Raw genomic sequence first — 15708 nt, 5'->3', positions numbered from 1 at the left:
TAATTGGTTGTGCGAGGCTGTTCGTAAACTGAATCGTTGATATAGATTATAGATTGAAATTTAATAAAGAACAATTTACCAACAATTCAATTTATGAACAACCTCTTGGAACCAATTGTATATGTATGTAGAGGACTACCTGTATTTATTAAATTTCAATCTATCCCCATTTGAAGTACAGCATTTTCCACACAAAGGCACACCTTCAAAGAATGGCCTATTTTAAAACTTTTTTCATATATACGGACTGGATTATAAGGCACGCTGTCGTTTTGAGAAAATCACAGGTTTCTAGTTGCACCTTATAGTGTGGAAAATACTGTAAATGCCATTACTACTCTAAGTACAAAATTCCTACTCCCTAAGACTTACCAGAAACAATTACAAGACAAAAACAACTCAATTAAAATGATGAATTTTATCCTCAGGGCTGTAGAGGCTAAACCAAACTTTAAGCCACTGATGTATTCCACTGCACTTGAATTACTCGCTGATGCCCTTCCTTATAATCAAAAGTACGACACGCCACCTTGTTGGATTAGTCTGTTTTATTAGGGGGTCAACCCCATCAACAATTTAAAATAATATGAAATAACAGGCAGTTTGTGAGAGTTTTCTTACAGGTAGTCTATAGTCCTCATTGCTGGCACGAACTTTCAACCTGACCCAAACTGTCGTCAGTCTCGATGTTTGCAAACGTCCCCATGCACATGAATATATTGTGCGTTCATTCCCTGCTCAGAAGTTTGCAGAGATGTTGATAAAAGGACCAAACACTGCAGATGACACATTGACAGGAAAGCTGAAAAGCTCACATGAAGTCTGCCATCAGACCAAACTGTTAAGTCTTATAATTGTTTAGTTATTTTGACAAGGCATGTGAAATCTTGATGTATGGGGCGTTAACGTTACACTATGTGGCATGGGTTGCGGCAGAATGGGGAACTACAGGGGTTCGATATGGTGACATCTGGTTGTTTGTATCTACACGTGTTCCTGAGTCAGTTGTTACATCCCGCGAAGCGGTGATGTATTGTAATGACTTTGAAAAAACTAGGTTGAGATCAAATTTAAACTTTTGTACTCATTGTGGATTTTTGGAAGGCAGTCATGTAATACCGTATGCACATTCTATTGGCTGATGGCAACATTCAATAAGCGTTGGAAAAGGTATTATAGATAGGTGGTTTAATAAGATAATTTGTCGCTCTATCGCGGAATTCGTTAATCTCGTGTGGTTACTGGAACGCATTAATCATGAGGAATGGCAGCGCACTGTATACCTTTTTAGGTACACATCTCTGAAGCCTGATGAGCTATAATCCTGAGAAGCAACATTTTCAGGAGGCGAGGCACAAAAATGTGTGGGTCAGGGTAAAATGATGAATTCAGGGGTGTCGCGGGATGTTGCAGTCTCTGCCTTTTTTTTTTTCTTTCCATACATATTATTACAGCAGACTTCACCTTCATCAGTGTTTGAACATAAACATCCGAAAAGAAAAAAAAAAAAAGGGTTGACGGGTAGAAGCCATTGGCTTGTAAAGTTCCCGTCCCCTAAATCAACATTTGATTGCAACACATTGTCAACCAAATTCATACATTGCATGTCACATTTCAATTATTTTATTTTTATAAATAATTGATTTGTATGAGCTCTATAATGTTTATTGTGAATAGTTCTTGTTTGTATCTTGAGGAATACATGTATTTTTTTGCCTCAAATTAAAGAAGACAAGTATTTTTTAAGATCAATTATTTATTCAAAAACTCAAACTGCATATATACAATAGACACTGGTTTTGTAACATCTGAGTGGTTTGAGAACAATATTAGGGTAACAATATTGTACATCAGAAAAGGTTGAGCAACATTGAATTTTTTCGGTCAACACAAGAGCAAGGGGGCCTTCCTTTATGAAAATGCATTGAGCCACTTTATATGTTGATAAGTACAACTCAACCAATGCCACCATCAATTCAAGAACCACAGCACTCATCCATATAACCAAACTCCTTCCAGTGAAAATTCATCAAATCTTTTCACTAATTTTTTTGTTATGTTTTGCTTATTCTGGTTGTTTTTCTGTATTGTAAGGGCCACAATTTAAAAAGTAATGTCTATAATCAAGTGCAAATGCTAGGTGGACCACCAAAATTCTGTTTACTTTGTAAGGTCTTTCAAGTACTGCAAACATTGATTTGTGTAATTATTTGCTTTCGTTGGTGCCTCTGAGAGAGTTGAAATTGTCCACCGCACTCCTGCAAAAAAAATGTTTAAAAAAGTTAGTTATTTTGTTTGTATAAAGTATTTAAAGTATTACACATATTTTTACCTGAATTCCACTTCTGCACGGGAGCAAACTCAATCTTAGGCATTGTTGGAAGCTGTGCCTAAGGAGAGTGAGGGTGAACTGTTACTTGACAAAGTACAAAACTTTGCATTACACTGAATTCTCATTTAATTTTGTTACACTTAAAAACTAGTGACAAGAGACAACAAAGGAAATTTAATGTGTAATGTAATGTTGGCAGTGTGGACTTCATTGAACATAATGAATAATGAAACTTCAATTTCAGGATATTTGGCAGAAATGAAATTACAAAACCAAGTGACACCTGAAAACACAAAAAACTGGTTTTAACGGGATCTGATGAAAAACAACTGTTCAAATTAAAAATGTTTTACTCAAACATCCTCACAGTACTGTACATAACTGGATATGGGCAGCCACTGGGTTGGAATTGTGCCTCTACACTCAATGTTATCAGTACCTCCAGGCCAAAGTACTTCATCCACTCCTCTATGGCGGGCGGTACTGCAGCCTTGGCCTTCTCAAGGGCCTCTGAGCCTTGCTCACTGCTTCCCAAAAGACCAGAGTCACAGGCAATGTAAAGCGCTCCTCCTGCGATGGTCACCTTGGTAGCCAGTCTGAAAATAAGAGCAGGAGCAGGCAAGCAATAAAGAAATATACTGGTGTGAAATGAGTCAAAAGCAAGATTAACTTAATTAAAGCGGGATTATGTTCCTTTTTAAAAAAAAACAATATTTCCATTAAGAGTTTCATACTGTACTCATTTGATAACGTCAGTGAGCGAATAAAGTGTTTAACTATTATCTACACCCTATAACAAAGGCTATATGATTAGAACACTAAGTTGAACATTATTAGTTATTATTAAACATTCCCATCACCAATCCAACTGCACGGTGGCTGACAAAACACAAGAAACCTGGCAGACATAACGTGAGTAAGCTAACTGGCTAATCGAGGAGCTAGCACCTTCCATAACGTTAGCTTATGGGCTATTAACGTGAAATTTAAAATACTAACTTCAGAACTGGCAGAATCTTTGATGCCATGGTCCTTCGGCTGATGTGGTTCTTTTCACGTACTGTTATCCCAAGTAGCCTAAAACGGGCTAGGGTAAAGGCTACGTTGCTAGCACAATTGAAGGACAACGCTGTCAGTTCCTGTTAGTGTTGCCACAACACGCACAGCTATGCGGTAGCCAACTCCCCCCTCTCGAAGCGGCTATTTTTAAAACAGTCTGCCTGACTTATAAATATATGAGAGTGACCACGTCATCAAATCAATTGAGGATTTTTTTCCCGCATTTTAATAGTAAACGTATACGTATATTTGGAAGTCAGTTACAGAAAAATAAGCCTATACAGCTTATAAAAGACGGACCTGGCAACATTTGTTCATTTTCACACTTGACATGTCAATAAAGTTGCAAATTCAAACGCTCGCATTGTTGAGGAGTGGGGGCACTTCCAGCTGTTCTGCATACATTATTGCCAATTATATAGCAGTTCCGCGATGTAACGTTTGAACAAACTTTATTTAAAAAAATGCCCGATAACAAGGACATATCTGTCGTTGATTATCAGAGGCAAAGATGCCTGATAAAGGTTCAGTGACCTTTATGTAATTTTCACAAGCTGTTCTCAGTGAGAGAGAGAGAGAGAGAGAGAGAGAGAGAGAGAGAGAGAGAGAGAGAGAGAGTCTAATTGACATGAAGTCTACTGATTTGACAGAGGTTCCGTGAGCGTAGGAGTCTACTCGATCCTAATTACAGTATTCGGTACTAAGAATTAATCAGCAACTTTTTTTTTTTTTTTAAAAATGGGAATTTTACCTAAATTAATATTGGCAAGTATATGCGCTGCGTTTCTCGCTGTCTTCTGCACCACTCCCAGTTTTCATGCAGGTAAGAGAGCAGCGACTTCATAAAGACAAGCGAGTATGGTAATCCAAGGCATATATGCCATGTTATATTATTTATTATTTGATATTTGTTTGCCCACTGTTGTTGTCGCAAACATAGCGTGTACAGAATTCGACGAAATTAGACGTGTTCAACTTTGTTTGTTCTAGTTTCTGTCACCATTTTCACTAACTTCATGCGCATGGTAGACATGTGACAGCCTGTATACAGGCTGCAATAAAGCCGTGAAAGAATAGTGCCATGCAATATTGTTATATACAGGTATATGAGAAAATGTCTCCATGGACATGATAACCAAATAAGAAGATAAGATAATTTAAATTGGTTCAGGAAGCTCTATAGTTTTACTGATAAGACGTTTTTGAGAATATAAAACACTGGTTCTTGCCGCATTGAATTGTTCTTCATCACAAGATGAAACAAACCTGTTGCTGGCCTGGTAGTAGTATGTCCAGTCTGCAGGGTTACATTAACGGGCAAAAAAAGGCAAGTTTTCATTCAAAGTAATCAAAATTAATTAACTGTATTAAACTCCGTTTGCTTCTAATCACCTGTCTCTAGATTATTGCAATAGTTAAGATCAGACAATCCATTTTTCATCCCACAGTGGGGACATTTTCAAAATGTGGTCACTGGTTACCACAGAAGGAAGTTGGACATTGACTTTATTTGACACTCAATGAATTGCATGTTTCTGGAGTTTGGAGAAAGTCTGGAGAGAACCCACGCAGCCACAAGGAGAACATACCAACTCTTAGGACTCGAACACAGAATCTACCTGCTGTGAAGTAACACACACACGAGTGTGTGTGTGTGTGTGTGTGTGTGTGTGTGTGTGTGTGTGTGTGTGTGTGTGTGTGTGTGTGTGTGTGTGCATATACTGTATATACAGTGTATATATACGTATATATATATTTTATGTATAAAATAGGTTGCAGATAATTGTCTGAGTATCTTATATATATATATATATATATATATATATGAGAGAGATTTTTAAAAGCACAGTTAGTCATGTAGTCGAAGATAGTTACTTTAACAACATCAAAGACAGATTCACGCAAACAGTAACTCACACTTTAAAAAACACATCATATGAAATGTGGGTAAAATATACTTAAAGCAAACACTGACTGAACATAAGTTCCTCACTTATCACAGAACATAAGACACCTTTGACACACCGTAGGTTCGTAAAAGTGTCTAAATCATTCATAGCTCTGAAGTAGTTAAAATCGATTCTGATTCTTGTTTGACACATTCATTGTAAAATGGCTTCTGCACTGCAGTCAGATGAACCTTCAATCTTTTTCTTCCTGCTTAGATAAATCTCCATCTTTGCTTGGCTCAGAACAAAATTTAGAATCTGACAATCCTGGGATAGGCTTCAGAAACCCCCTGGCCTGCAAAGTGAGAAAACAGCTGAAGACTTGATGATTACGGTTGTCTCGTCTTCAAGAAAATGGACAGATGGTTGCATTTACAGTATTCAATTCATTTTTATTTGTTTATAACAAAAATATATCCTAATACATTTTCTCTGAACCTTTTAAGTAAAACCCCACTTGACTTACATGACGAAGCACTTTTGTGATTGAGACATGGAAAAACTTTCCTTTAACCAGCAGGAACACTGATCAGAGCCTAAGACTCATAGTGGGTGGGTGCTGTGGAGAAAGGGAGAGAGTCAGAGGTAAAAAGACAGCGAGACAATGTACAGAGAGGAAGAAACTGAGTCAAGGACAGAGAGAGGGTACACATGATGCCGTATAAACCTACTTGAGAACATTTTACTGTGTATTTATGAGGCGTGTTTAATTTAGGAATTAAAGAACAAACTGTGAATTGAGTTTAATCTGACATGCTCTCTGCTTGTGACTGAGGCACTCTTGAGATAAAGCTGCATTTATCCACATTGTGGAGACACCGAGTAAGATCAGGGTACCAAGCATAATGAAACGATTTGGTTTACAATGGAGTTATTCATGGACTTGGGTTACAGGGTTCAAAACAGTTGTATCTTTATGAGTGAATGAATGAAAAGAGATAGTTGGTTTCAGGTGTGACTGGCTCCTAGGCTGGGCTGGTCATCCACGTAATGGAAGGTCTGTAGTTGTATCTAAGTGTCCCTGAATATGATACTCACACCAGTTTGCTTCCATCAGGTTTTGGTGTCGTGTTGTGAAGGCCTTTGTGTTCCATTAAAGACTACAGAGGGGCTTCTACCGATACATGAACTATTTACAACTTTATGCATACCCTATATTTAAGTACAGTAAAATGTTCATTATCCTGGAAGTGCAGTTATTGTGCTGCACAATTATCCTCTTCAGCACTCGATGACTTAATTTGACTTTTGTGCAGCCATTGAAAAGACGACCCTTGTGATTTTCTTGAAAGTTTACAGAAATGTGGAGCATGCAAAGAGGAATAACACCCTATTAATTAGTTTTGCAGAGCAGGATTTCATTTGATTTGTGGCACTTATGTATTTGAATTTACATAAACTTTATTCAGACATATACTGTAGTGTAGAGGTTTCTTGATCATTTAATTGGCTAGATCCTCAGTTCTTTCCCGTGTGATTGGCATACGTGATTTCAGATCATGTTACCATCCAATAATGTGGATTTTCCAGTTCATTCCACCTCTGGGTCAGAGGTTTGGCGCAAGTTTACAATGACATAACTCCTCAAACTCTGATTGGTTTATCTCATATCACCAGTTTAGGTGTTGAATTACTTATATGGGAATTATGGTTTTATGAATGGAGACAACAGATAAGTTATTTGAATACAGTTATCAAGTTTATCTTGGGATAGTGATCTATTCTCAATAATAACTGTTTAGAGTATTCAATTTATTAATTTTAAAGGTTTATCCGGGATGTGCTGGCAATGTGTCCAGGGTGTACCCTGTCTCTCACCCAAAGCTCACTGGGATAGGCTCCAGTGGTGATTGGCTGTAGAGGAGACGATTATGGTCATCTCGTCTACCAAAAAATGGATGGATGGACAGATGGATTTAAGGTTTATATCATATACCAGTATAGATAATAATCCTTCTGATGCAAATTCCTGTCCAAAAAAACTTCCTGAAGTGTTATCAGTGTTTCAGATTGCAGTCTGATTATTCATTTGTCAACACAACTGTGATTACAGCACATATCCACATTTTCATTGAAATAATGCTTCCTGCATCTTTCAGAAACTCTCAGGGGTGTCAGGGTGCTGGTGACTGGGGCCAGTAAGGGTATTGGGGAACAACTGGCATATCACTATGCCAGGTTCGGAGCACAGATAGTAATCACAGCGAGGAGGGGGGAAGTCTTACGGCAGGTAAGTGAACCATGAAGTTCTAGATTGTGTAAATGGACCCCTACCAATAATTGTAAACACCAATGACAGCTAATAATTAAGTTATCTATCCATCCTGTCAGAAAGACGTGTTTTGACATTCTTTTCTGAATGCATCTCTGTGTTCAAAGGTTGATCTATTTTTTTCTCAACTGTATAAAATAGGTTGCAGATAATTGCCTGAGTATGGGAGCCCAGAGGGTTTTTTACTTAGCAGCTGACATGTCCAATGAATCAGACCCAGAGAAAGTGGTTGATTTTGCTGTGGAAAAGCTCGGAGGGTTGGATCATGTAGTTCTCAACCACATCGGCGCCAGCAGATTTGCAATGTGGGATGGGGATGTGGAGCACACCAGGTTGCTGATGAAGGTAGTGTTTCATGGTTTGTCAGCATATTACAAAAAAAGAGAGACGTACTTCTTCTTCTTCTACATACTGAATGTGTGTGTATGTGTGTGTGTGTCACAACAGGTCAATTTCTTCAGTTATGTCCAGATGGCATGGAGAGCTCTGCCCTCTCTTGAGCAAAATAAAGGATCATTGATTGTTGTTTCATCACTTGCAGGTTTGTTTTTCACATCATTTCAAAACATGTCGGAAACAATCGTTTACAAAAAAATGAGGAAAGAATGCATTATTGGCCCTCATCAGTTCTAAATTTTAGATGAAATCAAAGTTTTTAAATTACAACTGTCTGTTGTGATTTTCATTGGGTGCTGTTACCTTGTATTTAAGTTCCACGAGCTCTGAGTATTAAAAATGCCAATGTCATTTTAAATTAATGTAACATTTTATCAACAATTATGTGTATTTTGTTACGTGGAAGATTATGTTGCAGATTTGACCCTTAGCTGTAATTGCATAAGGGATGAAATTGGGGTGAAATTATGAGAATAATTAAAACACCTGAGCTTTTGGAAATACATTAGGTTGAGTGTTGTTTAATTACTAGGAACTCAAGTATTTAAAGTATATTTTATTTTGTCTATACTCACGTCAGAAATATTGAAATGAAATCTTGAAATGTTTAATCATCACGTAAAGGTTTCTAATTTGTATATGTATATTTTGTATTTTTTCTGTATAATCTTTGTGTTTATTTTAGCCTTCCTCCCCACCCCCACACTTCTAAGAGCCACTGCCCTTTGTTCAGTCTGCATTTGTAAATAAGAACCTGTTCTTAATTGCTTGCCTGGTTAAATAAAGGTTGAATAAAATAAAAATGTGTACAAGACAAGACTTTAACATATCTTGATATTTTACAGGTAAATTGTCCAACCCTTTTGTTGCGCCGTATGCCTCAACAAAATTTGCCTTGACTGGTTTCTTTGGGGCCCTTCAGCATGAGCTGGCTATAAAGAAGAGTAATGTGTCCATCTCTATATGTACACTTGGACTCATTGATACCGAATCAGCCATGAAGAAAGTCAGGTTTGTGAGGCTTAATGTGTTATTGACCAATATCCACTTATTAAGTGTCTCAGAGCCTCAGAAAAATAATTGCGGATAGTTTTGAACGTTTTCGGCACAAAAACTAAAAGAAGTGTTTTTTGTATCCCAGAGATGTCGTCAATCTACCGGCTTATCCTGCCGCAGATGCAGCACTGAACATCATCATCACTGGAACTACTAGGCAGACAGACCTCTTCTATCCGTGGTACACCAGTGTTATGATTCTATGTAAAGACTTGTTCCCTTCCATCTCAGACTATTTCATCCAGAACGCCTATAACACCATTCCATAAAACCCTCTCTCCTGTTGTGCCCTTATACATACTGTTGATTTGATCCATAGTTTATTTTTTGATTTGGGCACTACCCAAATTCTGCACTAAAATGACACACTCAGATATTTTGCCCTAAAGTTAAACTTTTGTGACTATCAAAGCCCAAATTTAGTCACTGAGAGGAGAAAGAGCGGGGCTCTGTCTGACACGCCGAGTCCAAGGAGAAAACACGAGGCACCATTGCAGTTGTGCACATTTAATTTGCATTTAGTGAAGAACAGTGAAATTGAAGATGATTGGACTAGACTTAGATAATAGTTTACTCTTGGCGGTCAACAGAAATATCGACACCGCACCTCACACTCTCTCTGTACCAAGCAAACAGAATCACAGCCAAGCACAGATTATATTCATCAGACAATCAATCAGTCAGTCTCATGCATCAACACACCCACACATACATGCCACACCCACTACCCCAAGTGAATACACAGGAAGTAATTCCTTGCCTCTACATAAACCATTTGGTAAAAAGTGGTTTAAGAAAGAACCTCTTCATTCTTCTTTTGGTGGAAGTCCAATTCTTAAACGTCCACATGGGAAAGAAGCTTTTGGATTGGATTATCTTGATTTTGACTTATAGGGAGAAGAAAAATTGGTTTCTTCCTGTCTGTGTAGTATAGCCATTGTTGTCCATCAAGACAAGCACCCATCCCTCCATCAATCTATCCATCCATCTTTTGTGGATGAGATGTTCTCCAACGTCTACAGCCGCTTTTCCGCTTTGCGGGTCATAGGTCCGCTGGAGCCCGTCCAAGCTGGCAGCTGGCTCATCACAAGGTACACAAATAACCATTATATCCAAAAACAAGTTCTCCTGGTTTGATCCTGGACATATAACACATGGGGCAATGCACAGTTGATGAACGTGTAGCGTGAAAGTTAGGTTAGATAAAGGAAGTAAAACTTGAAAATGAACATAAAAGGCTCCCTGTCTAGTGTCAAACCTCAGATGTTGTAAGTATAAAGTTGAGCCATAAAACCACCAATAACTAATTTAGGTTAAAAAATGAATGTCACAAAGTGACTGTACAAAGAGCAGTTGTAAACTAGGTATTTGTCTTGCAGCTGATTGGAAGAACTCAGTTGTAAAAATGAGAGTTCTTAAAATTAATGTTATAGTAAAATATATTTCTCAGAATCGAAGTGCTAATTCAAAAGCATAGCAAAGTAGTACTGTGAAAGTCCACATGATGGCAGTAGTGCCAAAGAAAGTAAATTTACCTGCTCCCGATTTGATCACAGCAACCAGGGGTGTCCACTGTCTGTGAAGACAATCCTTCAGGCATCAGGAAGTGATGCATAAGTGTATTTCACCATAAATACTGAAGCCTTTAGTTGAAAAAAGAACTTTATTCCCTATGTTCACAGAATAAGATGACTGATTTTATTTAAACCTCCATCACCAAAATAATCCTCACCTCACTTTTTCTCCTCACTGCTCTCCACCTCTTAATTCCTCTCTTTCTCCATTCATTCATATCATTTAGTTTCTGCATCCCAAAGCTCACCATAGAAGGTGTTGCAGACTTCCTACCGAGCAAGTCTTTCTCATTGGGTTCCTTTGTGTCTTTGTTCATCATCCTCCAAAAGCACCACAGGCTTCCTGTGAAGCTGTTGCCTCAATCCATGCTGATGGTCCTCTTTTAATTGTAATGCACCCTACAGATTGTACCCTGCTGATAGAATCATTTTCTACTGTATACCCAGAGTGATTTGTCCTTGTCGTAACAAATGATAATGATTTGAAAAGTTGAGCACAAAAATGTACTTTCTTCACAATGCATGTAAATGACTCTCCAAAGAAGGAGCAAGATGTTGTCTTGAATATGTATTATAAAAGTTTGCTTTTTTTGTGCACTGCCATACTTTATTGAATATATTTGGTTGACAGCTGGTGGGGAAGCACTGGAATAAATGTTCAGTTTGTCCTTATGTTAAATTTCAAGTACTTGACGTGATTTGAGAGGGTTGTGGAGATAAAATCATCTCACTGTAGATATTGTGGAAATAAATAATGCTCTCCCATCCTCTCACCTTGCCTTCTGTCTCTTTTTTTTATCTGTCACACACTCAAATATGGAGTCTGCCCTCCTCCTCCTCTCGGGGAGGAGGGCAGGCATGGTTTGGGAGAACAGCCAGAAACACCTGCAACAGATTAGTGTTCCTAGTTCTCGTAATAAATCCTCTCACCCTCTTTTACCATCTCTATCTCCACCAGGCATGGCTCTTCTAATATCACATTGACACCTTGATGTATAAATCAATGTATTTAGGAAGTAATCATAATTTATAAGTGCTTCATAATAGATGAATGTATTTTGTCTTTCTCAGTTATTATGCACGTTACTGCATGCTGCAAGTTTAGCGTCAGACAATTACCATCCTATTGGTTCAGTGTCACGGTGGTTTTACCCCAGGGCTTTTGACTCGGCTCTATATCAAGATCAAACATTTTCATTATGACTGCAAACAGTCTAGGCTAAAATGAAAGCTGAGGCCAGCTGATTTACCGACTACACATAAAACTTGAAAGGTGACAGGCTGATTGGCCAACTGGACCCTTGCATATGTCAGCAATATCCATGACACTGCAGATTATTTAATCTCTGTTTTAACTGATAGGGCAATCTGTGCATGTGCAACAGCAGTAAAATCAAATGACATGTAAAATAAGTCTTATCTTTTTTCCCCAGATAGCATACACTATATGTTCATCTTTGTTTGCACACAATATTTGCTCATGAAGCAAAAAATACTATGTAACAGACAATAAACACACATCCATGGCAACAGTCCAGTGTACCTAAACCATCATGCACCACTCCCGATTTATGATTCTTGCCTTGGCTCTTTGAGCACAAAGGACACTGTTACGCAAATCTCTGTTCCATCTGCTTGAGCATTGTCACTGCAACAGAAATAACAGCCTTGATGTACAGTCACGCATTTTCACGCATGTTCATGGGCTAGAGAGCGGGTGATCATGTGATGACAGCAGAACCTGGGAACCGTATGTGTGAAGGTAGAAGGTGGGAAAGGCTCCATAAACTGTAGCTCAGAATTATCAGATGAGGCCTGCCGTGTGTATTGGTACAGACACAGTTCATAGTTCATTATATGGTTCATTCACGCTTTCTACTACGATACAAACGAATAAAAATGTCTGCACAGTAAATGTATAGCTGGTAGCACAAGTCAGTTCGCTTGCCATGAAGTCCACCATGGCCCTTGAGATTTCCACAAATGCCTCAAGAAATAACACGTAGCCCAATGCAAACAGTTTTAGTTTTGGGTAGCTCAGAGACGACCTACAAGTTGAAGATTTTTATTTCCAGATTTGAAGTACTACTAAAAGTCTGTTGCTAACGCAGTAGCACCTGCTAAACCACTAATTCTCAACCTGCTCTACTGATGCTTTGAAAAGTCGCCTGGTGGACTGTTGAGTGTATTCTGTTGTCTTTATCATAACCATAGGCAGTATTATTTTGTACAATCTGTCTCGCCTGGGTCCAGTTTTCACTGCATCAGTGATTTCTTAACATTTAAATCACTGATACGTGCTCAAGATCTGCGGTGAGGCAGTTGCTTTGGATGAGGAGATCTAGTAGATGTTTCTAGTTTTGACAATATATACCATTTCCTGATGTACCATGTTTACATTTAAGTCTATATAATGCAGGAATAAAGGTCTGGAAGACAAGGTTAGCGGAATAAATTATCACGTTTAATCATGTTTAAACTGAATCACACAGCATTAAGGATTTTGGCTGAATTGATCTTGAGGTGACACATAGTTTCAACTTCATCCATGCACTGATAATCTTTGGTTGGTCAGATGTAAATCTAGTCTTTGCCTCCAACCATGTCCACAGACTGATCCTGGACCTTAGCTGGAAGTTTGGTCACATTTTCATGCAAACAGTTCCTGTTAGCTTCTCCAAACCAACAGATGATGCAATTTGGTCATGACATCACCTTTGTGAATGCATGGCCAATTCTATAGTAGTAAAAATAAATTAAAAAACCACTGTAGTAGCTTTTAATATATAAATTAACAAGTGGGCAACGTAGATAACTACAATCAAATGTTCTTTATTCATTGGCTCTTTAAGTTAAAACCTGTCATTGATCTATGGAGGTGTATGAGTTAATTAATTTCAAAAAGAACGGTTATCTTAATGAACACTGACCTTGTGTGTGACCTCTTAAAAGTTTTCCCTAAACATTGAGCAATGACAACAAAAGGAGAGGGAGAGGGAGAGAGAGACAGAGAGAGAGAGAGAGAGAGAGAGAGAGAGAGAGAGAGAGAGAGAGAGGAGAGAGAGAGAGAGAGAGAGAGAGAGAGAGAAAGAGAGAGAGAGAGAGAGAGAGAGAGAGAGAGAGAGAGAGAGAGAGAGAGATGAAAAATGGAAAGGGAGCGTCAGTGTGAATAAAAACCGTCGGTGTAAGAGGTGGTGGAGGTGGCCCTGTAACCCCTGACCTCCTTCCCCCAGGTCCATTCAGAGCAGCACAATGGTTGACACCTGTGTCCTTTCAGTACCGGGACTATTATTATTTACATCAGTCAGTGACAGAGAGAGGGAGAGAGAGAGAAAGACAGAAAGAGGCCAGAGGTGCTGTGAAGCAGAGTGCACCAGCTTCATGCCAACAACACCGCCCATCCACCTCTCTTTTTCAAACACAGGTGCATTCTCTCTCTCTTTCTCCTCATCCCTCTCTCTGCCTGCCAATCTCATCCTTTGTAATTATTTCAGATAAGTCCAACCACATCAGTTGAAAGAGAGGATCCTCGATGAGGAGAGATGGAGTTCTAACATCTTCTGAATCCCTGTTAATGTAGAGGTCATCATCAGAGGTCAGGATCAAGGGGTTAAAACGTACACAAATGATTGAAAAAGTACATGTTAAATTCAAAAATACTCTCTTGGTTTCTGACTGACAGAAACCAGGATTAAAGTCAAGAACAAACGCACTGCCTAACTCAACAAAATAGTTTCAGTTGCAAATTAAATTACTGTGTGTGTGTATGTGTGTGTGTGTGTGTGTGAGTCCAGTGAAATCACATCTTTTCATAATTTTCTTCTCATCCCCCCCCCCCCCCCCCTCCCAGGCTGATCAGGCTACAGGGAGAGTCACAGGGAGTATGGGTGGCAGGTTGGGGGTTACATGAATTCTTTTTTCTTTTTCTTTTTTTCATTGGGGGAGAGAAAGCCCAATTAACAAAGGATAAGAAGTGAACCGTAAACACCCTCAACAAGGCCCAACAAACCTACAAGAACAAGAGCTTTCTCTCTTTCTCTCTTTCCCTCAACCCCCTCTGCTGACCACTCCTGTCCCCCTCCTCCTCGGCCCTCTTGCTCACTCACTCTCTTCCACTTCCCTCACAAAAGGAAGGCTCAGAGCTTACAAAGTGCCAATTAACACTGAATGTTTGCCCCTCGCACCTCCCTCTCTGAACTGCTGACAGCTCTGGTGTTTGGGTTAATACCAAAGGCCTGGAAAGAATTATAATTCTCCTCCTTGCCCCATCCCCCCTTCTCTCTCTCTCCTATCCTTTTATTTTGTTTCCAATGGGGTGGTTTTACAGTTCAATGCACAGTCACAGGGTGATATAAAATGACTTTCCAAAGAATTTCATTTGGGGAGAAGAGGGGCTGCCTTGGTTGGGGCAGCAATGGGCTGGACAAGGGTTGGGGCGTAAGACAAAGAGAGACAACCATGAATTAGGATGCAGTTAAAGTTACTGAAAGGTTGATGTCAAAATATTTGTGTGATGATCAGGGTTTTTTTTAACAAGATTTGTTTAAATTTCTGTTACATTTCTTACAGTATGCTATTTATATGATATCCATATAAATGTATTTTTATACATTTATATAGATTCTTACTAGAGGCTTATTTGTTTGTTTCTTGGTCATTAATACATTTACACACACGCGCACACACACACACACACACACACACACACACACACACACACACACACACACACAGACACACACTATTTCACCCAGTGGAACTGTAATTCGGAAACTAGATGAAGACAGCAGTGTGTGTCGTTTATCAATGGTGATCTCCAATAAATCAGTGTAATAAATAAAGGAGTGACCAGTGAAATGAGGCGAGGGGGTTAAACTCTGGGAGAAACAGAAACCACTAGACTCTTGAAGGGAGATTCTTCTTGCACTCAATTTTCTACACCACCTTTGTCTGTGACCTCATGGGACAAGATCCCTTTTCTCTTTCTCCCCTTTGGACTGAGGTGCCCTTTTGATATAACATGTTATTTTTGAGGTGAAGTGTAAATTGGATTTTGATAATTCTAAGTAA

At 38.9% G+C, this 15708-nt stretch overlaps 2 protein-coding genes across 2 annotated transcripts; one reads left to right on the top strand and one right to left on the bottom strand.

The window, feature by feature from the left end:
• Positions 1-517: 517 nt before the first annotated feature.
• On the bottom strand, positions 518-3505 carry micos13 (mitochondrial contact site and cristae organizing system subunit 13). The gene is made up of 4 exons (XM_068319582.1): positions 3332-3505; positions 2772-2928; positions 2333-2390; positions 518-2258 (listed from the first exon to the last, which is right to left on the bottom strand). Exons 1-4 carry the CDS (start codon positions 3358-3360, stop codon positions 2161-2163), a joined length of 342 nt encoding a protein of 113 aa, XP_068175683.1. The 5' UTR covers positions 3361-3505; the 3' UTR covers positions 518-2160.
• Positions 3506-4014: 509 nt separating this feature from the next.
• hsd11b1la (hydroxysteroid (11-beta) dehydrogenase 1-like a) lies at positions 4015-11398 on the top strand. Its single transcript, XM_068319211.1, has 6 exons — positions 4015-4214; positions 7440-7570; positions 7754-7957; positions 8060-8153; positions 8854-9019; positions 9150-11398. Exons 1-6 carry the CDS (start codon positions 4130-4132, stop codon positions 9331-9333), a joined length of 864 nt encoding a protein of 287 aa, XP_068175312.1. The 5' UTR covers positions 4015-4129; the 3' UTR covers positions 9334-11398.
• The last annotated feature ends 4310 nt before the right edge of the window (positions 11399-15708 follow it).

This window comes from Antennarius striatus, chromosome 7, assembly GCF_040054535.1.
Source record: "Antennarius striatus isolate MH-2024 chromosome 7, ASM4005453v1, whole genome shotgun sequence".
Taxonomy (NCBI): domain Eukaryota; kingdom Metazoa; phylum Chordata; class Actinopteri; order Lophiiformes; family Antennariidae; genus Antennarius; species Antennarius striatus.
This window is presented reverse-complemented; position numbering and strand designations above follow the sequence as displayed.

Coding starts and splice junctions, on each gene's coding strand:
- micos13 (XM_068319582.1), bottom strand. CDS start 3,360: ATGGCATCAAAGATTCTGCCAGTTCTGAA. Junction 2,391..2,771: donor TGAAGTACTTTGGCCTGGAG/GTACTGATAACA, acceptor CACTCTCCTTAG/GCACAGCTTCCAACAATGCC. Junction 2,259..2,332: donor CGTGCAGAAGTGGAATTCAG/GTAAAAATATGT, acceptor TTTTTTTTGCAG/GAGTGCGGTGGACAATTTCA.
- hsd11b1la (XM_068319211.1), top strand. CDS start 4,130: ATGGGAATTTTACCTAAATTAATATTGGCAAGTATATGCGCTGCGTTT. Junction 4,215..7,439: donor CACTCCCAGTTTTCATGCAG/GTAAGAGAGCAG, acceptor TGCATCTTTCAG/AAACTCTCAGGGGTGTCAGG. Junction 9,020..9,149: donor TCAGCCATGAAGAAAGTCAG/GTTTGTGAGGCT, acceptor TTTGTATCCCAG/AGATGTCGTCAATCTACCGG.